At 34.8% G+C, this 27,701-nt stretch overlaps 1 protein-coding gene across 1 annotated transcript; it reads left to right on the top strand.

Moving 5' to 3' along the window:
* The first annotated feature begins 1,108 nt into the window (after positions 1–1,108).
* Positions 1,109–23,852, top strand: LOC121375857 (protein inturned-like). Its single transcript, XM_041503529.1, has 19 exons — positions 1,109–1,315; positions 4,109–5,118; positions 5,797–5,879; positions 7,315–7,527; positions 8,409–8,521; positions 9,361–9,450; positions 9,850–9,927; positions 11,472–11,643; positions 12,231–12,287; positions 13,230–13,292; positions 14,888–15,106; positions 16,244–16,398; positions 16,899–17,014; positions 17,475–17,549; positions 17,848–17,990; positions 18,472–18,575; positions 20,245–20,428; positions 21,166–21,308; positions 22,993–23,852. The coding sequence occupies exons 1-19, from the start codon at positions 1,170–1,172 to the stop codon at positions 23,096–23,098; spliced, it is 3,270 nt and encodes a 1,089-aa protein (XP_041359463.1). The 5' UTR covers positions 1,109–1,169; the 3' UTR covers positions 23,099–23,852.
* Positions 23,853–27,701: the final 3,849 nt, after the last annotated feature.

Raw genomic sequence — 27,701 nt, 5'->3', positions numbered from 1 at the left:
CCAACGATCACCACCGTCTTCAGACGGTACTAATGGGGTGGTTTAGATGAGGGTTCACTCGAACTACCCCATTTAAAAGAGCCTCTGTTTTAATAATACTGTTAAATTTTGAAAATGCAAAATCATTTTATATTGATCACAATTTTTTTTATTCGTAACGTGACATAATTAATAAATTTTGATTATTACAATCTACTTCTCTTTTTTTCTTTTCTTTTTTTTGGAAGGGGGGGGGGGGATAAAAATGGGACTCAATTTTGTTCCAGTTTTTAATAATTTGTACCTATTTATTATAAATAAATGTAAAAATTACGAAATATTGTAGTTTCAGATTTGATATTGTACTTTTAATGCGGGATGTGCGATCGGTTTAGGATCGATCCCCATCGGTGGGCCCATTGGGCTATTTCTCGTTCCAGCTAGTAGTCCACACCTGGTGTAACAAAATTATGCCGTTGTATGTACTTTCCAGTTTGTGGAATAATGCATAAATTGTCCCTTGTGGAATAATGTATAAAAAAAACTTGCTGCTAATTAATCGAAAAGAGTAGCCCATGGTGTAGCTGCAGCGGGTTTCCTCTTTAACTATCTCTATGGTTCTTAACCATATGTCCGACGCCATATATCTGCTTGTTTCTTTCTTTAATGTACAGATAAGGGGCGGGACGTAGCCCAGTGGTAAAGCGCTCTCTTAATGCGCAGTCGGTCTAGGATCGATCCCCATCGATGAGCCCATTGGGCTATTTCAAGTTCCAGCCAGTGCACTACGACTAGTATTTCAAAGGCCGTGATATGTGCTATCCTGTCTGTGGGATGGTGCATGAAAATATAAAGGATCCCTTAACTTATGTTGCTGCTAAAGACGTACTATATCGGATTTGCTCTCTTAAACTGTATGTCAAAATTAACAAATGTTTTACATCCACCATCAAGAAATCAATGTGCTCTAAACAAAACAAACTTCAGATACGTAAAATGTTCTACTGTCAAGGCGAGCTAAAAATATAAAATACCGGTATTTGTGAATTAAGCCCCCTTATAATTGCTCTTTGGTTTGGAAAGGTCACAATGTCATCAGAGTTACGATACCCGGATGTAAACAGTATGGGTGACAAAAAATGGAAATGGTGGAAAATGTATAGCCTGTTTATTGATACATAGGCTGTACTATGGCGTATTTTCCTAAAATTGGGCCATTTTATGATCCAGACAACGAGCAGGAAATTTATGGAGACAGCCATGGACGAATCCAAATGCGGACTTTTCCGCCAGCTAAAAACGAAGGGGCTCTGTGCCAATCGTTTTTGACAGAAGAGTGAGTTATATCGCAGGAATTTGTTGTTATGCTGTTAGGCTAGTTACATATCATGTCAATTAGCAATTTTAACCGTAGCCCCACTAGTAATACGATTTAACTGTAGCATATTTTGCTGTTCTGTTTATGTTTACTATTTGGCAAATGACAGCTGGACCAAGAAGTGAAGAACTCGAATAGTAAACTTCAACAATGACAACATAGTTCATCAAGATTAACTTTGTGTACAAGTGCAAGCACTACCAAAGTTAATCCTGGGGACGAACAACGCCATTAGCGTCCTTCCGAGCAGTTTTGCTCGGAACGGAATTCAATCCGAATTGCGGTCAAACTATAAGAAAAACGACTGTCATCACGTTTTTCCACCCAAATCGTGTACTGTGATCTATTTCGGGCATATGGACACTAAGAAATACTTACTTTGAAACGATCTTCACTTTGAATTAAAGGAAAAACTACCGACTGTATGACTTGTGTTTAAAACGCGCGGTACATTATGGGAGGAAAATGAAACTCGGAGCAATCTTGTATGTGGAAAAGGATCGGTGAAGTCATTTCTCGTTCCATAATGAATAAAACAAAAACCATAAAACTAAAAAAATTAATTAAAGTTAATAAAATAACTTAAAAGTAAAAATAAATTAAAGTTAATAAAATAAAATTTAATTCAAAATTTAATCCTTTAATTCAAAGTGAAGATCGTTTCAAAGTAAGTATTTCTTAGTGTCCATATGCCCGAAATAGATCACAGTACACGATTTGGGTGGGAAAACATGATAACAGTCGTTTTTCTTTTAGTTTGACCGCAATTCGGATTGAATTCCGTTCCGAGCAAAACTGCTCGGAAGGGCGCTAATGGCGTTGTTCGTCCCCAGGATTAACTTTGGTAGTGCTTGCACTTGTACACAAAGTTAATCTTGATGAACTAACTTCAACACAACAGTTTAAAAGAAAAACTTTATTTTGTACAGTAGGCCAAGTTGCAGTGAGAAAAATAGTATCACTAATCTTCTATCCTGGTGACAATTCACTACTGAATACACTGAACAAGACCATGCATTATCGTGTTACATTGTATTGTGTATTAAATTCTTTTGTTTTGGGTGGTTAGAGAGAGGAGTTTGTTAAATTGCTTACCCACTCCGGATGAGGGAGCGGGGATGGGGGGTCAAAAGTGAAAACAGGACAATGGTTTAGGATCAAACTTGACAAAATAGGGTAGGTCATGCAGTTTAAAAAAACTAAATTATTATTTTATTTTTGAAATTTCATTCACCTGTACAGGTTAAGATAATAATTTGAAAATTAAATTTGTATACTCATGTACATAAAAAAAAAAGGAGAACAAAACAGGTCAGCCAGGGTTTTTTTGGGGTACTATAGGGGTTAGGTTTCTTGAAACTGTTTTTTTCAGCACTATATTTATATATAAAGTGTGTTGTAATTGATCAGAAATTTGGGCTAGTGGTTTATTTTAGTGGGCTAGTGGAATTTACTGACTTTAAAAAAAATTTAGAATGCTGTTTCATTTGAGCAATCAAACACATTGCCCCTGCACTTAAATAAAACTAACAACTCATTTGAAGAAGTGAAAATATTGGTGGGCAAGTTCTTGAAGTAGATTTCTATATATGTACTTGTCTGGTGGACTAATGGAAAATTCTACTTATTTCTATCACTGTTAAATTAGTACGGTGTGCATTGAGAGAGAATGAAAATCAGCTTATGACAACATTAATAAAAATCCCTACTGGGAAATGAACAATAAATAAAACAATAGAATGCATAAGACAGTATACTATAAAACATTTACAATGAAAATGTTATACATTATATGTGTAAATTCTATGTGACTTTCAGGCAGCTATGTTACATTTAGAGGTGAAAAGAAACAATGGAAATGCACTGAAAATGAAGATGTGCCAGTCACCAAATGAGATAGTGAAATAATGCTAACAGTAGCTAAGGTTAATTACATGTAATCATACATTGTATAGTACATGTATGTATGTAGTTACATGATACAGTGAATCCCCTCTAAACTGGACACCCTTGGGCCCAAGTAAACAGTAATGTTTTAATGGATATCTGGTTTACGTGTTTGGATTGAAGCAAAAGCTCCTGTTATATTCAGTTCTCTATTTAATGTATAAACAGTAATAAAACAGTCAAATTACAATCAAATGTAAATAAAATTATGCATTTAGAAGATCTATAAAAAAACAAAACAAAAAAAACAACAAATTAGCACCAAATGATAATTCTACAAGCTGACAATTTGCCAGACTTTTGGATTAAATGAATGTTGAAATTTCATTTTGAAATGAAACTCATTCGACAGCTTTCCAACCGGCCTCGGTGGCGTCGTGGTTAGGTCATTGGTCTACAGGCTGGTAGGTAATGGGTTCAGATCCTAGTCGAGGCATGGGATTTTCAATCCAGATACCGACTCCGCATGGCTCAACGGGTAGGTGTAAACCACTTGTACCGACCAGTGATCCATATCTGGTTCAACAAAGGCCATGGTTTGTGCTATCCTGCCTGTGGGAAGGAAAGAGTAGCCCATGTAGTTGAGATAGCAGGTTTCCTTTCAAAATCTGTGTGGTCCTTAACCATATGTCTGACGCCATATAACCGTAAATAAAATGTGTTGAGTCCGTCGTTAAATAAAACTTTTTTTTTTCTTTTTTTTTTGACAGCTTTCCATGCAGATAAACCAAGTATTGTATACATGCAGTTAAAGGTATCCACATGCAGCAATTTGTGTTATAAATGTTATTTTTTATTTTGTAGTAAACTGGGAAGAAACTGGACTACTTACGTAAATCGAGAAGAGGGAGGTGTATATTTTGTTAGTGTTGATAATGGAAAACAAGGTGACACGTCAGCAAACGTTAGTGCAGAACATCAGAATGGTCACGAACAACATGAAAGATACGATGCATCCCAGTCTGTCTCGCCCAGAAGACCAAGCATGGACAGTGGACTCGGATATAGTCCCAGCTGTGATTATGAACCCCCTGAAAGAAACAATCGATACACTGGATCTGGTAAGAAGGAAGTGCCAATGCCAAGAATCGAAGAAGTCACAGATTTCAGACGAGGTGACAGTTACGACAAGCAGTATCACTGTGATCAAACATACAGTCAGGTTCTTTCACGAAAAAAGGATCGTACAGCAAGAGAAGAGGAAGTCACTGATTTCCGGAGCAGCGATGTGCTGGATTCTAGATCAGATTATGCAACGGATGATTATCACAGTCCACCATTTTACAGAACGATCAATGGGAACAGTGAACATTATGAAAATGGTTCTCATGCATATTCTAGAGATCCTCAAAGACATTCCAGTAATTGTTCAGGGAATTCTTATCATATTGCAACCAAAACTAACCAAAGATATGAAACAACATTTGAAGAGACATCTTATGATCAAACTACTCAACAAACATTTGATGACTGTGTTACTCGTAATACTCCAATGGACAAATCGACTCACTCATGTTCTGTGTCGGACACCAGGTCAACAGTTTCACAAAGTATTGTTAAGGATAGTCATGGTGTGCAGCGATGCAAGGACGTTTTTCTTCTTCCAAACTTTAAGCATGTTTGTCGGACTGCTGACTCTGGTGTTGTGTTGTGCGAGAAACTGTTTGGTATTATTCTGTTTCATTACAACCATAAAACCGGATCAGGTCGAACAGGAGAACACAATATGACCAACGTGCTGAGAGAGAGGAAGGTTATTGTTCAGGGAGTTACGCCTCGATCGCCGGCCGAGAAATGTGGCCACGTTCACAGAGGTTGGCAAACTCTTTCCATGTTATTGTTAACTCTTTCTAAACATTTCCTGAACCAAACTCTTTCCATGTTATTGTTAACTCTTTCTATACCTTTCCTGAACCAAACTCTTTCCATGTTATTGTTAACTCTTTCTATACCTTTCCTAAACCAAACTCTCCAAACTCTTTCCATGTTATTGTTAACTCTTTCTATACCTTTCTTCAATGTTAAGATTATTTCCAGGGTTCGACAAATCCACTAGCTCTCAGTCCTACCTAGTAAATGTTTGGATTGGACTAGTGGAAATTATCACCTGTACTACTATAATACAGAAGGCACTAGTCACAGCTTCTGTGAGGGCTAGTGGAAATTATCAGCTGTACTACTATAATACAGAGGGCTCTAGTCACAGCTTCTGTGAGGGCTAGTGACTTTTTCAAACATTTGCACTGTTATCAGTCACATCGTCAAATCATGTACTTTTATTTACAACAATAATAACATGTTAAAGTTTTGATGTAATACAGATTACTGTTCAATCTAACAATGTTTGAATGATGATGTGAAGCTCTCAACATATTCTGTCTATGTTTAATGCATACTTTTATATTAATTAGGAAAGATAGTTGTTTCATCTTTTGATTACAACTTGTCATTTTATTATTAATTTAATTATGGACTTTTTTTTGTATTTACAGGAGACATGCTGATTTCGTTGAATGATTTTGAAGTCAACTGGTTGAATATTGATAAGATATTTCAAACTTTAACCAAAAGAGAAGTAAGTCAGTCTAATGAATATTCATAGATGTCTGATTATCAGTGGGTTATGTTTTCAGTAGTCTCCTCCCCCCCAGGAATTGTGCACTATTAGAAATTACTAATCAAAATTTAATTCACATACCGTATAACCGGAAATTTTCGTGGTCTTAATTTTTCGTGGTTTGGGGTATAAAAACATTTCAAGGTTTCTTAGTTTCGTTGTTTGCCAAATCTAAATTGAAAGTGATTTTATTTTCGAGTTTTAGCAAGTCTAGTTGCGAGAATACTTGCTATTGTTGATTAAAGTTTCACTTCGGCTGCCAGTTGTTCGATACTACCGACGTGTAAAGTTAAACAATAGAACAGTCACCTGTAGCCTAATTGGCCACTCAGGCCCACTGTGATACCCGGTATGCTATTCGACAGACAACTGATCACAGTCTTTGATTTTGTGTAAAGCCAATTACGACGTATGTGTGAACAAAGCACTTAAGAACGCTATGAAGTCTAATTTTACCACATGGTATTCAAAGCGGGTTTCCCTGGTTATGAAACATGGCGAAGTTGTAACGGACATCAAGATCGAAATGCGTACTTCAGCGATAAAACAAATTCATGCAGTGCGGGCGGACATTAACAAAAACAATATACGAAATTTAAAAATATTTCATTATATTCTACAAACAGTGAGATTCACGCAATAACTTTTTTAAAATTCTAACTTGTTGTTTTGACTATACTATTCTCTTGTCGTATTCGGTGGACTGCGCATGACAGGAAATAAAATGTTCCGGTAAATTGTCAGTGTGTTATGGTTTTCACAATAAATATTTTAGTTAGAATTTGTTGATTTTTTCAAATATTTTCAAGGATTTATATTTTCGATGCTGACTACTTACCCTCGAAACACACGAAAATAAAAATCCTCAAATTTTTTTGGTTATACGGTACCTCATGATGGTACATTAAAAATCAGTATTACAGAAACAAATTTAAAATAGCCAATATATCCCCAAAGTTACACTTGAAACAGCAGAATATTGAAATGACCTGAGATGATATTATCTAACAGACATTCCTCTTCTTTTCTGTAATGCTTTATTACCATTGGCACGGATAGACCTGTGTGTTATTAATTTACAAATAGATGAAAGTGATAACTTCAGAATAATTGTCTTCTAGTTGTTACAAACCTGCTAACATTTCTGTGGTGATCTGGGGACAAAAATAAATGTGTATGGACATATACTTTTATATAAATTTCTTACTTCTGAAACAAAGGTAAGTTTGTGTTACTCTTCCAACTTGAACATCGTGTGCAAAGGAAAATAAAACAGCTTTATTTCTTGATCATTCTGGTATAAAAAAAATAGTAATGCATTTTCTGTTAAATTACTGCATATCATCCACATGTACATGTATTTGCCATGATTATTCTCGTTTTATATTTGCAGCAAGTAAAGTTAACATTCCAGTTGCCTGTTATCGTCGGTCCAAAACCTCCCTTACCATCTTCACCGGCCAGACCACCACCTCCTCAAAGAGACTTTTACAAACTAGTGACAGGAAGTGACATCCTCAGAGGCCAGGCAGACCTTGATGACATCACATATTCTCTGATGTATTTGACTTTGTCCGAATCGTCAGATGAAGTTAAAGCTTCACGGGTTTGTATATAGTCAATATGTAAAATTTCATTTTCAGACTCGTGAATTATTGAAAATCTATAATGTGCAATTAAATCTTATTGACATTGTAAACCTATTAAAATTGTGCAAATGATCATTTGGTTTGCTGTTTGTGTAAGTTTAATTTTCAGACTCGTGAATTATTGAAAATCTATAATGTGCAATTAAATCTTATTGACATTGCAAACGTATGAAAATTGTGCAGATGATCATTTGGTTTGCTGTTTGTGTAAGTTTAATTTTCAGACTCGTGAATTATTGAAAATCTATAATGTGCAATTAAATCTTATTGACATTGCAAACGTATGAAAATTGTGCAGATGATCATTTGGTTTGCTGTTTGTGTAAGTTTCATTGCAAACGTATGAAAATTGTGCAAATGATCATTTGGTTTGCTGTTTGTGTAAGTTTCATTGCAAACGTATGAAAATTGTGCAAATGATCATTTGGTTTGCTGTTTGTGTAAGTTTCATTTTGCATAACTCATTTGTTGTTCTCACAGTAAATTGAGGATTTATTTATATGATGATAACAGATTACACAAATTGGCATAGGGTTTAAAAACATGAGTATGTCGACCATATTAAAGATATTTAATTGTTTAGATCAGTTGCTAGAATTATGTTTTGGCTATCTTAGTAAGGTACTTAATAACATAAAGTATATCACTGTGAGATTTATATCTACTGTATTAAATTGTATATGTTAAACAGTCCTTTTGGATCCTAACTTCTTGGCATCCGATATATTTATTGGATTGTTTAACACTTTGTTTGAATAACTTCAGAAATGTTTTTTTTATACTATGTTCTCTGTTGTATGACTTTATTGCATTTAGTTTGTGATTTTTTGTTTTGCAGGATGATATTGTGTACATGTATCCACTGTATGACACCAAGCTTGTGGACATTCGAGGACTTTTCTTAACTCTGAATTCCTTTTTGGTTGAAGTCTCCAATTCAAGACCTAAAAGGTGGGTACTGAAGACTCACTATTAATGTTTTTCTTTTTCAATTTGCCTCATAAGGGAATTATTCCTAGTGATGAGTTCGGTGCACAAGTTACAAGTATGGAGCTGTGTGGAAAATGCCAATATAATCAGTGAAAAGACAATACTACCCTGGATTTACACACAACTCTTTCACAGTTATAAGTGTGTTGCATGAGAATTGCTGATTACATCACAAATGAGGAAGTCATAATATTTGTCTTGTCACTCGAGTGTCTTATTTGCACTCTTGAGTGAATATGGTGGTACATTGTATTGCTACATAAACCAAACTACTTATCGAATGTGACTATACAAATTGTCCAATATAATGTGTACATTTGATACATCTAGTGTTTTATAAAGCAACCTGTATCATTTTATCCAGGAAAGAAGTTAACTGTTTTCAGTAGAAAGTGCCACTGGCAGGTCTAGTATTGAGGTCGTGTATGGTGAGGTTAATTGGTTTAAGAACAAGAATGGGATAACATCAGGGTCAACATAATAGCAGTTGAAAACTACTTTAATAAAATATGAAACAGATTATCGACACTAATATATTGTCCAATAAAGATAAGCATGCATGATTACACTGGCTCACTGGTACATGTGATGTTTGTCATGGCACAATTAATCTGATGGACAATGTTATCGTAAGAATTTCCGTGTATGACAAACTCTGTTTGATTACATTGTATTGTATGACATCACCTTAAGATTTAAGAGACACTATAGCACAGCCATTTGAACTCAATGAACATTTAAACTTTAGTTTTAGCTTTATTTTATTGAAATCTGTCATGTTTACTCTATTTTGTTTACAGCTCGCTGCTGGAGATTGGCGACAAGAAAATCAACATAGCTTACTGGTGTGAAGATACTGATGTGCTTATCGTTGGTCTGCCACAAGACAGGTTTGTTTTCTCAATAGATCTTTGTTAGGTCTTTTGTCACATAGTGAACTAAATACAGAATTGGGATTAATCTTTATTTTATTTATTTTCCTTCTGTCTCTTCGTCTATTTTTTGTTTATTTATTTAACACTTGAAGTGGGAAAAAAAACTTATCGTCATTATCTTTGCTCAGTTTGCTAAAACGAAATGACAAAATATGTTAAATTAGTATAGCTAAAAAAGCTTAAAATGTTTTGTGAATAGGTAAGTAATCAAGGTACCCATGTATTAATTTCAGTCATGTTCATTAATACTTTGGTGAGACATTTTTGTAATGAATCACCATTTAAGTAGAAAGAATTCTTTATTTATACATGTGTTAAAAAACAAAACATAATTTTTATTTTCTTATTTTGCAGGGTGCCATTGTCATGTTTGGACGAGTTGCTAGAACAGATTGTCAGATTACTCCAAATCATGTTTGGTGGCCTCAGCAAGTAAGAATATTATATACATAACCAAAACATTTGACAATGTATAATTTTTCTTTGGATGTTGTCTTCAGTTTTGCAATATATCCAGGTTTTGCTGCTGTTCAACTATATGAAACTAGATTACAGTTAAAGACTTCAGCCATATAAATCTGACAGATGTTTATTTCAATAATTGCATGACAGATATCATTAAATGTTTTGCTGAGTAATACAAATCGATGACTTTTGCTAATTGACAAAATCTTAATATGTATACTGTGTAATTAGTATAATTTTATCATACACCATCATAGTTGAAGTTATTTGCTTATTGGGTGATGAGTTTGTTTCATGTGGGAAATATCACATAGCATTATGTGATCTTTTCTAGGACCTCTGTGCTAGATTATTTTAATATTTATCTATTGAAATGACAGTTTTCACGTCAGAGCATGGGATGTATCTCAGGTTAGAAAAGTTACAGGATAGAACATCCCAGGTTTTTTAGGCTTTTAAGTTTTAATTTTGTTTTTATTATTATTATCATTATGTTTTTATTATATAACAGTCAACTACATAAATTCTATGTAACTGATATTTTCAAAAGTATATTGAAAAACACTTGCTTCTAAATGGTATTGTTAACCTTTATAGGTTTCTACTTTCACCCCCATCACAGATACCTAATGGTGTAACACTTATCACAGATACCTAATGGTGTAACACTTATCACAGATACCTAATGTGTAACACTTATCGCAGATACCTAATGTGTAACACTTATCGCAGATACCTAATGTGTAACACTTATAGCAGATACCTAATGTGTAACACTTATAACAGATACCTTATGTGTAACACTTATAGCAGATACCTAATGTGTAACACTTATCACAGATACCTTATGTGTAACACTTATCACAGATACCTAATGTGTAACACTTATCACCGATACCTAATGTGTAACACTTATCGCAGATACCTAATGTGTAACACTTATCGCAGATACCTTATGTGTAACACTTATCACCGATACCTAATGTGTAACACTTATCGCAGATACCTAATGTGTAACACTTATCGCAGATACCTTATGTGTAACACTTATCGCAATGTGTAACACTTATCGCAGATACCTAATGTGTAACACTTATAACAGATACCTAATGTGTAACACTTATAGCAGATACCTAATGTGTAACACTTATCACAGATACCTAATGTGTAACACTTATAACAGATACCTAATGTGTAACACTTATAGCAGATACCTAATGTGTAACACTTATCACAGATACCTAATGTGTAACACTTATAGCAGATACCTAATGTGTAACACTTATAGCAGATACCTAATGTGTAACACTTATCACAGATACCTAATGTGTAACACTTATCGCAGAGACCTAATGTGTAACACTTATCACAGATACCTAATGTATAACACTTATAACAGATACCTAATGTATAACACTTATAACAGATACCTTATGTGTAACACCTTATGTTAGCTGACTGAGTCTGTTACTGGCTGTCATTAATTAAACACGTGTTTCTCTCTGTTTCAGAGCATTTAAACGCTGTGATAGAAATGAGCTGGATCAGCTGTTCTCGCTGACATTCCACCAGGTTCTGGCACCTCGTGCCTCACACTGTGACTTGGAGGACTGCCAGTCTCATTCCATCTTCCTCGATACATTCACGGGCGTGGCAACCCTGCAGCTGTCAGAAGAAAATAAAGTATGGATCATAGATTAAGAGCATATAATTATGTATTTGTATCAGATAATCCCCCCCAAAAGACAAACAAAAAAACACACCAACCATTATTGTTATGAGTATTAAGTCATTGTGAAATATATACTTTGACCAATTTCATTCTTGTTTAACTGACAACCAAATGACCTTAGAGTACATATTATCAGTTTTTAATTAGGTTAGGTTAGATAACTGTATTTACGTGCCTCTATCCAAAAAGTCTTCAGGCACCTTTAATTAATCATAATTTTCTCCTCCCATTTAATTTACTATATAATTTTCAACAAATAAATCCACTGATAATAGCTGCATATCAGTTTCTGTCATATATGTAACCTCTTTCTTTTGTTTTTCTCTCTTTTATGTATCCTGAAAAGAAAATGTACAAACATCTCAAATATTTATAGCAAAGCAACACTTTTTTAACGAATATAAGTTAACTTGAAGTGCGGCAAAGAAGTATTTTTTATTTTTCTGCTTTAGTTTAAGACAATTTTCTTAATTTATTATTCTAAAAAGTAGGGACATGTGTTGTATTAAAATAATTTATATAATGTTGCTGTTTTCAGCTCATTTGTGATGAAATACTCAGTGAATATGAAGCTGCAGACTTTGATGAGTTTATGGTAAATTGTTTTTCTTTTTATATCTCTTGTTTTATGGTAAATTGTTTGTGTTTTTATATATCTCTTGGTTTATCGTACTTGGTTACAATATGGCAAGTACAATGTTTGAACTTCCATTTTTTACCTTAGTGCATAGTTACTAAAGTACTAATCAAAATTATACCCAGGTGATTTTCCAGTCTTATATATTAGTTATTAAAATCCCTGGAATAAAAACCATAAAAATGTGTCAGTATTATTATGACCTGTTACGGTATTCAAACAACCGGAACAAAAAATGACAATAATTGACCTGTTATAGACAGAAATATGAGATGTATTTACAGTTTTACTGCTAAACATATGTAATTTGAAACAGACTATAACACCCTGGTTGATATTGATTACACCTAAGACTACCCCTCTGCTTAGCTTAGTACTTGTGATTTCACCTGTCAGGTGTTATAGTCTGTTTCAAAGTACATATGTCATTGTCATTTTTTGTACCGGTTGCTTGAATACCGTAACAGGTCATGATAATACTGACACATTTTTATGGTTTTTATTCCAGGGACTTTAATAACTAATATATAAGACTGGAAAATCACCTGGGTATAATTTTGATTAGTACTTTAACACATATTTCCCTAGTATGAAGTCTTATTCATGATTACTTCACTGGTAGTGATTTCATAATTTTAATTTTGTATGTTCATAACTATTAATCCTTGTGACGTATTCATTCATAAAATGTGGGAATATAATCCTCTTAATGTAAGTTATACCAAGTACATGTCAAGTATAGAATTCCAGTATTAGTGTTTGCACCCATTTTATTTTGTTTTAATGTTTGTAACTCTAAATATTTAAGACTATAAATTCATAAAAATGGATGTGGATTTAAAGACTTGTATGTTTGTATGTACTGAAACTATTAATTGAGTAATTCCAATATCTTAATAGGAAGAGGAAGCTCTTGAAGAGAGAAGATCCTTTTCAGTTTTAGGATGTTCTTTATTCTACAAGGTGAGAAATGTGCCATGTTTGCAGGCTTGTGTGCAGGGAGAAGTCTAGATTGTGGCGAGTGAGTTTGGGGGGGGGGGGTGGATAGGTCATGCTCCTCAAGAAGATTAACATTTAAAATTGGCTTGAAGCAGAGGAGGGTTTCAAACCCCAATATCCCACCTCTGCACACGTACCTGGTTTGGTTCATCTGATCCAGGGTTTTATTTACTAAATTTGACTTGACGTCCATGTCTTTGCTTTTGGGAATTTGAGCATCGTTTTACCAAAAATTGGGAATTTTCAGTTTCATTTCAAAAACATTTCATTAAAACTAAATCAAATTAATACGTCTATTTTGCATTATGAAACGTTATAGAGGAGGGAAGGGTTGTTTGTCGAGAGTTACGAATTGTTTTCAAAATATATCTTCATATAATAATAAAAAATGGTAATTATTTACATTCAGATTTGGAATGTTTTACTCCAAAATTGGGAATACGAAACAACATGGCCTTTGGTGAATGGTGGGGAATGGTACCAGTTATCAGAGTCTAGAAACATTGGGAATACGAAACAACATGGCCTTTGGTGAATGGTGGGGAATGGTACCAGTTATCAGAGTCTAGAAACATTGGTGATACGAAACAACATGGCCTTTGGTGAATGGTGGGGAATGGTACCAGTTATCAGAGTCTAGAAACATTGGGAATACGAAACAACATGGCCTTTGGGGAATGGTACCAGTTATCAGAGTCTAGAAACATTGGTGATACGAAACAACATGGCCTTTGGTGAATGGTGGGGAATGGTACCAGTTATCAGAGTCTAGAAACATTGGTGATACGAAACAACATGGCCTTTGGTGAATGGTGGGGAATGGTACCAGTTATCAGAGTCTAGAAACATTGGTGATACGAAACAACATGGCCTTTGGTGAATGGTGGGGAATGGTACCAGTTATCAGAGTCTAGAAATATTGGTGATAAAACCCTGTGATCTGATCCATTTTATGTCGGTATTCATCTAGAAGACACTCTTTCTGTGATGGCTAGTTAGTACAGCAAAACTTTATTTTATTTCTAATACATATTTGATGTAATGTGTTTTATGGCTTAATCTCTGGGTCACCAAATTTCCCTTACAATTTGTTTTTGGCATGTAAAAATAAAAAATGGCACTGGGCCTTTATCCTTGGGGGGGAGGAAGTGGGTATGAAAATCTATTATTTATTTTGTTGTGGCCTTAACTTTGGGAGAGATATTCGTTTTTTGAGTGTAATGCTTCGTTCATTTGGTGCATAATTGTGAACACCACATCACCAAATGGAGAGTGTTCCGGTGATTTATAGACAATCTGCATTGGCACTCTAATCTCAAACACCCCAGCTCTTAATAGCACAAATAATTTGTATATGTTCCACCATTTTTGTTTTATGAGTTGTGAACATTGAGACGGAAAGTCCTACCCCAATTCACAAGTTGTGTTCACAGATTATTTCGCCAAACGAACATTATTTACAACTTGTTAATTGGGAAATATGTTATTTACAACTTTTAATGTCCGCAGCATTAATGACAGTGATTTTTTTATTATAATGTTTTAAAATTATATTTTAGGAGCATCAGCTGTGTACTCACCTGTGTGCCGAGGACTCCACTGATGTGAGTCTATTTGTGAAGCACCACGGCCTGCTGTCGATGATGTCACAGAAGTCTGTGGCCGACGTTGTGGTGTGGCAGGAGTTGTGGCCGACACGATGCTGTCACCGTCCAAACCCCGGGGTTCTAGGTTACCAACAACCATCGGGCAGGTGGTTTCTGCTGCTGGTTGGTATGGTGAGTGCACACAGTATTTATTTGTTTTATTTGTTGATTAACATATAACACATAAGCAGAGACATTGTTTTAATTAGGACATTATACAGAGTATTTATCTATTTATTATAATTATTTATTATAGTTATTAAATAATTTTTAAAACACCACAAACATATCTTACAGAGATAGACATTTTTTAGATAACGAAGACAGCTATCTGTGTATGACCTGAGCTCAGGGTACATGGACCTGCAATACCTGGCAGGTAATTTTCCATCATATACTTCGGAGACACAACAGTTACTATAACTGCACACGTAAGTTGGGTGAAAGTCAATGTATGTGGTCTTACACTTCCACATTGTGCCTAGCACTCTCTATCTCATGGTCCATTTCTTGACGTGGTGAGGTAGCTTGCATATCTCAATGTCTCGGAGAGCTATGCCAGCTGGAGCTTCAGCTCCTGGTAGGGTCACCCAAGCTGGACTGGTCAAAGGGTAGAGACAAGACTACTATCTGGACAGACAGAGGACGTGAGTCAAGAAAGACAACTGTCTAGGAGAAGCAAAGTCCAAAATCAAAACTGGGCTGGAGAGGCTTAGAATCTTAGTAATGAAACGCTCCTAGTAGAAGGAAATTTCCAAACTCAAACCAAGTCCACTGAGTATAGAAACTATGCATCAGCATTAGCGTGGAAACCGAAAGGAATGTCTGTACATGCACCAAGTGCTATGATCATCACTCTTTCTGGGTTGTGTTCAGTGCTGGAATAGAAAGCCCAGTACTCCTCAGCCTTGAATCCAGTGACAAGTCCGTTACACGATCGAGGCTGTTAAATTGCATCTAGTTACTAGTTAAATGATAAAGACTTCTCCACTTGCTGTTAAGCTACTCCATGCTATTATCATTTGTATTGCAGAAATTGCTCCCATGAGAGACTTGGTTCCTTGCAATGTATAGTTTCTTTTCATACATTAACTTAATCTCTGACCTATGACATTCCCCCCCCCCCCCCCCCTTTTCACATGGACTGTACGAACATCCCACTAGCCAATCAAAATGGCTAAAATCTTCCATTGAACCAAGAGCTTCCTGTAAGGTTAAATATTTATAAAAATATAATAGAATGATGTGTGTTTTCTTCATTTGTTTTAGAAACACTTTCTGCTTGGGACCCTGCTGGAGGTGGGCGGCTGCACGAAGCCTCCTGAGGAAGTGACTGGCCCGGATGTGATGCTGGTCGATCAGGCAAAGGCTACTCTGCTGCAGCTGGAAGCAGACATCGACATAGCCGATATTTGTGAAACGAGGTAACTTAAATACATTATCATGTTAATGTTCATATGCAGGACGAAGTTTATATATACTGAACAACATAAGATACACAAGATTTTCATGATAAAATTAATTTGGTAAATAGTCCGCCAAAATGGGTCTAAGATGTTCACAAGACATTGACAGGGCTCACACTAGAACAAATTGTGGTTTAGCCAATTTTCAGAAATGTAGAGTATTAAAATTATTAAAATGTGGCTAATTTAAGGAATATTTTATTGGCCAAAGTGTAAACGTTTGAGCCAGTTCGCAACACACAGGGTGAGCCCTGCACTGATAACTTCAATAGACACAAAAACTAATGACATTCATACTGAATGATTTTAAATAAATTAATAAAAACTTAAGTCAATATTTGCATTTCTTTCGTTAAATATGTCAAATGATGTTGCTGTTTTATTTAACACTATTAATAAGATTATTTTTGCATTATAATTCTCCATAACATTTGTTGATAAATTGGTTCTGTTTTCAGATTATCTTGTGATTCAGGAAGTGTGCCTCTAGTCAGAGCTGAATCGTACATTACAAAGAAGTCAAAGAGGGAGAGTCCACACTCTCCACTGAAATCACCAGACTCCCCCAATTTTGGTATGAATTTTAGATTTCCAGTAATGGTCAATGTGGAAATACTTGTATTTTTTCATTTTCATATCTTGTTTCTCAGCTAATAATGTCTATTTTAAAAATGAAATTGGGCAAGTGCAGTTCTTATTAATTGGGAATTTATGTTTCATTGTCATGTTACGTTTTGATAATTTTAACAGTAAAATGTGTTAATTAAATATTAATGGTTTGACATAACTGAAATGTACTAGTAAATTTATCGTAAACATGACATCTCGATTTATACATTTGAGTGTAATGACATAAGTAGTGAATATTGTTTGTTTACAAATTGATTAAAAGAAATTGATTAGTACATGTAATACTTTTTGAGGAACTGAATTTATTTATTAATTCTAATCATTTACACATAATATTATGTCTTTTTTTATAATCATAATTTTAGTAATAAGTTCAAAGTAAATGGATATTTTTTTTTTTTTAGCATCAACACCACTCAAATCAGCGAAAGATGCCGTGGTTAGAACCCATTCCAGCTTTGGATCAGACAAGAAACCAGGTAATGTTTTCACATTTTATGAATGATTAACTTACTTTGTCACCTAACTGCTTCTTCCCCCCTCCTAATTGACATGGACTGGTCTATACATCCCAACAGTTGACCAATTGTTATTTTTGTCCATATTTTGAGGTGCATTATAAAAAAGTATTGATTTCCAAACTGAACATTCCAGTTATTTTTAACATCCACATTTATGTGAATTTTAAATAACTTTATTGGAAAATATTGTCACAGAACGTAGAGTTAACTAAATTATGAATAATTCTTTATATTGATAATGTTGTTTTCTTGATAGGCATTTTGGATGACGCTGACTCCGATAAAAGTGGAAACATCACGGTGACCGACAACTCTCCGGTGATGTTGAGAAAGGGCAGCAAACTGTCGTACGGTTCCAATGATTCCATGGGTAGTGGCAGCAGTACCGGGGCTCCCAAGGTAGGGCTTGTTCGAGACAAAGCGGTGGGATCTAGCTCAATCGGTAAAGTGTTCGACTGAGGTTCTTTGGTCATTGTGTCAGACCCTCTTGGTGGACACATTCCCATGACTGATCAAAGGCTGTGATATTTGCTATTTTGTCTGTGGGAAAGATGCTTTGCTACTAATTGAAAAATATCAGTAGTTTCTAAGACTATGTCAGAACTGTCAAATGTTTGTCATCCAATAGCCGATAATTAATAAATCAATATGCCCTAGTGGTGTTAAAAAAATTTTTTTTTTTTTTTTCTACCACTGAGCTACATCTTGTGTCCTACATTTTGTGTCCTACATCTTGTGTCCTACATTTTGTGTCCTACATCTTGTGTCCTACATTTTCGAAAACTATTTTTAAAATACAATTTTATATGCATATCTGAAATAGATTTATTTACAACAAAAAATGGTATATTATTCACCCATGCTTGTGGGTTTTTTTCAGACAAAATCAAGTCGAAGAAGTCTGTTGAACGATATGGCAAATATCGGTCGTGGTGTCTCTTCCCTACAGATAGAGGAGTTTGAAACATGTAACAGTGACAGGCAGTAAGTGGTTTTGAAAAGCAATATTTAGAAGTAGTAAAACACTACTTATTTACTATTTTCCGTAATTTATTATTTATTGTTCCGTTTATTGTTGTTGTTAATATGTTACAGAGTTCATGTCAGTGATAGAAATCCTGGAAAGTCATGATTATTATAGAAATTTTTTAGGTTTTTTCATTTAGTTTTTTCAGTTAATTGTTTTTTTTCACATTTAAAATACTGTATTATGTTGATGATCAAAGAAAAAAACGGGAAAATCCTGGAATAGATCATGATAATTACCTTTAAAAACTGATAGCAAGATTATCTTGAACTTGCCCATGCTTGAATTTCATATGTTTAGGTTCATTTGTGAAATCTAGTGATAATGTTGCATTGTCTTTACACAGTGTCTGGGTGGGATGTAGCTCAGTCCATTGTAGTGCTTGCTTGAAATGCTTGTGTCACACGATCGAACTATCTCGGTGGATCTATTCAACTGATTGGGTTTTTTCTCATTCCAACCAGTGCACCACGACTGGTTCAAGGTCATGGTATGTGCTTTTCTGTCTGTGGAAAAGTGCATATAAAAGATCCCTTGTTACATTGGGGAAAATATAGCGGGTTTCCTCTGTTGACTACATGTCACAATTACCTAATGTTTGACATTCAACAGCCGGTGATTAATTAATTAATTAATGTGCTCTAGTGGTGTCATTAAACAAAACAAACTTTAAACTTTTACACAGTGTCTAAATAATGAATTAAATGTGTGGTTAAAAGTACTAAAAATGTTATGCAGGACTGTTACAGTTGTTACTTCAAATACATATTTGTGATTAAGATATTTGTCAACATGATTGAAAAGTTAAATGCCACGAATGTTACAAGTTGATAGGGGTAAGGCTATTGCTCTAATTATGCAGAGGCAATTGCAGTGTCGTGTCACCCAGCAATTTAGAGTATATGAGTCAACGATAGCTCATTTAGTTGGGCGTCTCAGAGCCATGGGAAGATGAGCTGACCCTCCCAAGAGTGGATGTCCACACGTTACGTTGCTATATCAAGATAGAGGCATACCTCTCACACACCTCCGTAACCAATGTCTAGTGGCAATCTTACAGTCATAAGATATCGGGATCAGGTCTCATGTCCTTCCACTTATCCATGCGCATAACCTTACGTTGCAGCAGGATAATGTGAGACCACACATTGCGAGGGTTTGTCTTAATTTTATCAACCAAAACAATTTCCCAGTGCTCAATTGGCCACCCTATAGTCCAGATTGAACCTAAACAACGTTGCTCAGGTCATGCAGGCCCTTCTTCATGAGTGGAATAACATCTCACAAAGACCATAAACAACTTGATTGGGTCAGTGGTAAGGAGAGTTAGAACAGCGACTGCAGCCCAGGGTGGACACACACGCTATTGATATGGATTAGGAAATGGCGTAGAGTACCCACATTTCAAAATTATTAATGCAAATGCCGATTGTGATAACACAACAAAAATTGTCAAAATTTATTCAAGAATGAAGACATAACTTAAAAATCCAAACCATGAAATAATAATCAATAAAACATTTGAAATATTTACCACCAAAAAAACCCCCAACTTGCGTTTGTTTTTTCCGTCAGTATATTTTGTAAAATGTTAGGATATTAATTTTTATTGTTTTATTTTATAAGACTGACTCGAGGCAGAGAAAACTGTCTGTTCCACTATGTGAAGCTTTACGACGTGGATGGTCTGTTTGTGATGCCGTCACACCAACAAATGGCTTACGGTGCCATTCAGTCTCAACTCCTGGATAACTTCTACCGGTGCTCCATACTGATACGCAAAACATTTGAGAATAGCAATAAATCTAAGGTAACGTCTAATACATGCCATGTTTTCATTGTTTCTCTACTACTAGTGTTCTATAAAGATATTCAAAATGTTTACGGTTGTTTTTAACAACTCAGATTAGTCAGTCCATTATACCAAACATTTAAAAATGCAATAAATCCCAGGTCATTTTTATTATATTTCATTACATGTGTTTCTTACTAACATAAAAAAAACCCCAAGATAATGAAAACAATTCAAGTCAAGACTCAGGTGTGAGTGTGAGTTTTTATTAGTGTTTATTTGTGTGTTTACTAGTGTCTTGTCTGTGTGTGTCTGTCCATTCTTCCATCCATCTATCCATCCATCCATTCATCAGTCTATTCAATCCATTTATTAATCCATCCCCTCTATTCATCCATTCCATCCCATCCCATTCTATTCACCTATTCATCCATCCATTAATTCACCCATTCATCCATTCATCCCCGCTGTTCATTCATTCCATCCCATCCCATTTCATCCATCCATCCATCCAACCATTCATTCATTCATTCATTCATCTGTTTATCCATCTATCTATCCATTCATCCATCCAATGCTCACCCATTCACCCACTAATTCAGTCACCAAAGCACACACCCATCCATCCATCCACTCTCATCTCCCTCGCCCACCCACTCACACACACACATACTCGTAACTAACAAGACAGCATTGAGTGACGTGTTTTGTTTTCCGTACTTGTTGATGGACTAATAAGTACTTTCTGTTTACAGGATGCAAGTAGCAGGCCAGATAGATTTGGTGTGTGTACGTCATTTGATGGTGTTCAGGAACACGGCGTTCTGTTTAAACACTGCCCGCCCTCCTCCGCTGACAGTAAAAAATCACCTCCTAGTCTCTCCTATTGGGTTGTCGGGTAAGACTTAATATTGTTATTAGAGTTAGTTTCATTGTGTTTAAACACCACCAACCCACCCACCCCACCCCCTCCCCACCCCCTCCTCCTCGGCTGACAGTAAAAAATCACCTCCTAGTCTCTCCTATTGGGTTGTCGGGTAAGACTTAATATTGTTAATAGAGTTAGTTTCATTCTGTTTAAACACTGCCCGCCCCCCCTCCTCGTCTGACAGTAAAAAATCACCTCCTAGTCTCTTCTATTGGGTTGTAGGGTAAGAGTTCATATTGTTATTAGAGTTAGTTTCATTCTGTTTAAACACTGCCCGCCCCCACTCTTCGTCTGACAGTAAAAAATCACCTCCTAGTCTCTTCTATTGGGTTGTAGGGTAAGACTTAATATTGTTATTAGAGTTAGTTTCATTCTTTTTAAACATTGCCCGTCCCACTCCTCGTCTGACAGTAAAATCACCTCCTAGTCTCTTCTATTGGGTTGTAGGGTAAGAGTTCATATTGTTATTAGAGTTGGTTTCATTCTGTTTAAACACTGCCCGCCCTCCTCGGCTGACAGTAAAAAATCACCTCCTAGTCTCTCCTACTGGGTTGTCGGGTAAGACTTAATATTGTTATTAGAGTTAGCTTCATTTTGTTTAAACACTCTCTTCCCCCTCGGCTGACAGTAAAAAATCTCCTCCTAGTCTGCTCTATTGGGTTGTCGAGTAAGACTTCATATTGTTATTAGAGTTAGTTTCATTCTTTTTAAACATTGCCCGTCCCACTCCTCGTCTGACAGTAAAAAATCACCCCCTAGTCTCTCCTATTGGGTTGTCGGGTAAGACTTAATATTGTTATTAGAGTTAGTTTCATTCTTTTTAAACACTGCCCGTCCCCCTCCTCGTCTGACAGTAAAATCACCTCCTAGTCTCTTCTATTGGGTTGTAGGGTAAGACTTAATATTGTTATTAGAGTTAGTTTCATTCTTTTTAAACATTGCCCGTCCCACTCCTCGTCTGACAGAAAAATCACCTCCTAGTCTCTTCTATTGGGTTGTAGGGTAAGATTTAATATTGTTATTAGAGTTAGTTTCATTCTTTTTAAACATTGCCCGTCCCACTCCTCGTCTGACACTAAAAATACACCTCCTAGTCTCTTCTATTGGGTTGTAGGGTAAGACTTAATATTGTTATTAGAGTTAGTTTCATTCTGTTTAAACACTGTCCGCCCTCCTCCGCTGACAGTAAAAAATCACCTCCTAGTCTCTCCTGTTGGGTTGTCGGGTAAGAGTTCATATTGTTATTAGAGTTAGTTTCATTCTGTTTAAACACTGCCCGCCCTCCTCCGCTGACAGTAAAAAAATCACCTCCTAGTCTCTCCTATTGGGTTGTCGGGTAAGAATTAATATTATTATAATTCTGTTGTTTTCAACCAAGGTAGTACAGGTTTGACAGTACATAACAGGAAGCATTTTGTTTTCAAAAATTTGATTATCAATATTTCTATGTTTGGGTGGGGGTTTTGTGGTGGGTTCAGACATGTTTTCTAAAAGATTTTATTTATAACTAATAAAGATTTCATTTTCCTCTAGTAGCCGGCTAAATTGTTGTCTACTTTAGCCAGCTTGACTCCTGTTTTCCTTTTAATCTTAATGTTTCTAGGTTAAACTCCTCACCAAACATTGTGTTTATTGCTTTACTTTTGTATTACAGACGCAAGTTTACTGATGGCTCTGAGCTGTACGTGTGTTTCCATGAATCATCCAGCCAGTCGGTGGTAGAAATGGCTTTCAACCTGAACTTTGGAACTGAACTCTAATCTACCAGTGATATATTCATAGCTAGTGCCTTCTAGTGATTCATAGTTTAGTTTACTTTCATTATACCAGTCAGACAGAACTGTGGTGGTAAGGTTTCATTGTAAAAAATACTCATGAGACAAGCTGGAGAAAAATATGGTCTACTAAATCAAGAGGAAACACCTGATTCTGATCTGTAGTCTCCATTAATTATAGGATATTAAACAAGCTTCCATTTCATATGAACGTTATATCCCATATGAATTAATTTCCATGTGTTATGAGAGCTTTAGCACAAGGGACAAAAATGTTATAAGAAATGGTAATGGGTGTAATATCCTATTTGTTGCACTATAACCTGTGTTGTGCACAATGTGGCCTGGTGAAATTACTTATGAGAATAGAAACTGGTAATGTACATTTTATAATTCAACCGTAGTGTGTGATGGAATAAATGGCAGCGTGGGACATATCACATTTTTATTTGATATTTTTGAGCCAAGATATTTTCAACCACATAAGTAACAAATCAACTATTATTATGCATTGATTTCTAAATCCACAACATACACATTAAAATTATATCATTTATTTATTGGATTATATATAATTTATATACAATATAACAAAAAACTCTCTCCAAGCCATCTGGTATAAACAGTATTAAATGCTATAGTTATATACATTGTTACTAAAACGGCACTAAAGTTGATTAAAATTATATCAGATTTAGATATAAAGATAATAATTCTACTATTAGAATTCAATTGTGAAAACTGGATATTTGTGATTCAATATTCTTATTTTAAGTTGTCAGTTTTAAGATTGCTTATCAATATGAATAGGATGTTAGCTTTAAATAATATTGAACTTGACAAAAGTATCTTTCCAAAAAAATTGTTGTAGTTTATTTTATAATACCATTTTATTTTATCTGCCACAAATTATTCAGTGGCATGTTACCATTAAATGTTATTTTCAAGATTTTGATGCAATTTAAAATGAATTATGTGACAACACATAATTAAGTTTTTTAATAATTCAAAAAATTGTAAACATATTGTTCAACGTAGATTTGAAAAGCACTGTTAAAATTCACACTCTGGACTGGAATGATAAAAATGTACAAGGTACATTTAGTTACATAATAATCACTGTATACCATACAGTTTGTTTTATTTTGATCTCTAATACCTTTTTAATGCAAATACAATCAAACCACTTGGTAAAGAGTTGCTCAGTATTTTTAGGGCAGTTTGAAATAATTATACATCCAAAATAACTTTCCACATAATATCAATGCTCAACATATTGTGTCTCCAAGTCTAATGGACCATTGTCTTGGCAGCTATGGTCAAGGGACATAACTCTGTCTCACCTTGTGTTCCACTTTATCAACAACATTCTTGAACTAAAGAAATTATAGGCCGTGTTTGGGTTTTTAGCCATTTCATATACTGGTCTTCTTTTTCTCCTATTTGAAAAACTATGTTTATTGGTAACAATTTTTAAAATGTCTGAAGATTGTAGAAACCAAAAGCATTTGGCTTGGGAATAATTGCTAAATTACACAAGTTTTAGTTTACAATAAACATAGTGTTCTGGGTGGGACAAAAAGGAAACCCTGATGTAAAATTGTTCTTTTCTGATCATGTTTAGATCAAATATGTCTAACATGGCCTGAGATTAGTTTGAATTTGTCTATTTATTTCTACAGACCACATGGCCCCATTCCTCCAAGCAATCTTGGCGCTAAGATCACCTTATAGTCTGTCCCATCCTCCTACAAAAATGTATTTTGTAAATAATTTCAGTTCGGTTTGATGTAAGAAGAAAAGTAAAAGTGTTTTGGAAATATAAAAAAACCCCAACTAATTGTGTGTGTGTAATGTAGAAAACAATCAGCTCAGAAATAATAACTTGTATGAAAAGGGTGTTCTCTGTGGGAAGGGCTATACATGCATAAAGTAGTTATGGACTTAAAAGTGATTATAGCGCTAAGATGGCTTCATGGAGCTGGGCCCTGGTTGCACCAAATGTTTGTTTTGTGTTCACTGTTGAGTTTATTGTTCACTATCGTAGATTTTCAGGAATAATTAGTAGAAACGTTATACACAATTGTGTGATTAAGCAATAACCTGTACCAATGCTTGTATATATACTTACAGTAGTGAAGGGCAGATTTATCATATTTAGGGCTCTAAGCCACTTAGTTTACATAGACTGACTGTAATAGTCGGAAGGTTTTTTAATTAACAATACTGAAAAAAAGTATTATTAGTATTATAATAATAATAATAATAATTAATGTTTAAAAAAAATATATTAAAGAATTAATTGCCAAAATATTATGTAGTAAAACGAAATCTAAATATAATATATGACTTTATAGGAAACAAAATATGTTTTTGTGTTAAATAAGTAGAGTATTTATTGAATACAAGACTTATTTTAAAATCAAAATCAGTTTATTTACAAATTAATTTTAAATCAAAATTTTGATTTTGATTTTTAAATCAAATTTTTTTTATAGAAAGTAATTACCGTATATTGCTGTGTATTAGCCAACCTCTTCGTTTGACCCTAAATATCAGGTACAAAATCATTGGCCTTGTGTCATCTTTTGTCCAGTTGTACATAAAAATTTGTAAGTCGGGGTCGGGTGTTTTCGTTCAGAGTTTTATGAATCAGTTTGTTGCCTCCGTGTATAAGCCGACTCTCTTCTTTTGGAAAGTATTTCTAGACTTCAAAAGTCGGCTAATACACGGCAATATACGGTATGTAAATGGGCAGTTGAAAAAATAGCTATCATCTTCGACATAGTTTATGCTAAATGTTTCAAAATTTGTAGAATATGAGATAAAAAACAAAAACAGAACAAAGTACGAGTAATTATGTTCAATGAAAAGTGTTCATAATTTAGCCGTATATTTTTCTATGCATTTTGCTGACCATCTAGCCTTATATTTCACAACAACTACTTAACACCAGCTGTGAATCATATTACTTCCCAGCTTTGCCTTGAGACTGATATTTTAATGAATATGTTAGGCCTCAGATAAACTACTTAACACCGACTGTGAATCATATTACTTCCCAGCTTTGCCGTGAGACTGATATTTTAATGAATATGTTAGGCCTCAGATAAACTGCTCAACAACGGCTGTGAATCATATTACTTCCCAGCTTTGCCATGAGACTGATATTTTAATGAATATGTTAGGCCTCAGAAATTTGAAAATTGCTCTAACTCATTCGTGGGTTATGCATAAACAAATTCACGTTACCCTTTTTTTGCATAACCTATATAAATGATGTTCTAAATTTAATCAGTGACCACAAAATGAGTTATGCAAAACTAGAGTTGCTCTGGCGATTTGCGGTTTTCTATTTATCAGAGGCCTAGTATGTATATAATGTATTATTGTTTTATTTAAGCATATTATAAAACAGCATTACCACTGTTGTTATGGACGACTATATATAAGTGCTATTATGAGTTTATGCTAGGTGTACTTCGTATATCTTTTTTTGGTACAATACTCGTTTTACCAACGGTTGTATTTTGTAATATTTATTTTCTATATTATTATGTATACCAAAGTAAACCAATAATTGGCCACATTGTTGCAAAACACAATCACTTATGAATTTCAGTAACATAATTATTACATTCATTAGTATAGGTAATTGGCTGCAGTGCAGTGCATATTTGTATACATTAACCTCATGTTTATTTGTATTGGATGTATGCCCATATTTACTAAACATTTCCAGCAATACAATGTATTTGTGATAGAGCTATGATCATATGGGATTGTGCAGGGAGAGGGATTGGCAGCTCTGTTAGGCGCAGATTTCATTTGTCTGTGATCTATCTGATAATGTGTATATGTAATCCACAATGCATAGAGTGATGGGAAACACATACAGGTGATGATGCATAACTGGACTCTACTCAACTCATTTGCATAAAACGTGATTGACGTGGATTACGTAATACAGACCACATATATGCATTCTGATTACAGACAAATGGAATTTGTGCCATATAGATTTCAGTTTCTTGTTCTGATTTGTTTGTGAGGGTTTTCGGGATTGTTTTTTTTTTGGCGGGGGGTGTGGGGGGTGTGGGTGTGTGTGTACAGATGGCTGTTGGTGAGTATAAAATGTAAAAGAATATTTAAAAGATTACAAAAAACATTGGCCTCTTTTTTTTTCTCTCTCGTTTTTATGTATTGTGGGTATTATGTTATAATATTTTAAACTATATTTTATGGGTGGTTGTACATTATTTAATTGTATTTGGTTTGAACAGAGTACTTCACACCTCAGCTCATCATATCGACTCTGAAACAATCTTTTATCAATATATATTTCATTTGTGAAGTCAGAATAAGATTTTTTTTTTTTTTTAATTAGCCCCATGTACAGATATGCATCTTCAGCTTTGGCTATTGGTGTAAACGTGATTACATTACTTAGTTTACATTTCAGATGGCCAAGGATCTCTTCGATATAATCAGGGTCCCGTGTGTGTGTCCATGTGTGTGTGGGTGCGTGCGTGCATCTGTGCAAGTGTGTATTAAGTAAAGCAGTTTATTTGTTATTTAGTTCATACGG

This window comes from Gigantopelta aegis, chromosome 6 (assembly GCF_016097555.1).
Source record: "Gigantopelta aegis isolate Gae_Host chromosome 6, Gae_host_genome, whole genome shotgun sequence".
Classification (NCBI taxonomy): Eukaryota; Metazoa; Mollusca; class Gastropoda; order Neomphalida; family Peltospiridae; genus Gigantopelta; species Gigantopelta aegis.
The sequence above is the reverse complement of the archived record's forward strand: the minus strand, read 5'-3'. Positions and strand labels throughout refer to the sequence as shown.

Excerpts from the sequence above, each read along its gene's own strand:
- LOC121375857 (XM_041503529.1), top strand. The coding sequence starts at position 1,170 with ATGGCGTATTTTCCTAAAATTGGGCCATTTTATGATCCAGACAACGAG. Across the intron at positions 9,928-11,471 it reads ATGTTTGGTGGCCTCAGCAA|AGCATTTAAACGCTGTGATA; the intron begins GTAAGAATATTA and ends TCTCTGTTTCAG. Across the intron at positions 17,550-17,847 it reads TGGATCAGACAAGAAACCAG|GCATTTTGGATGACGCTGAC; the intron begins GTAATGTTTTCA and ends TTTTCTTGATAG.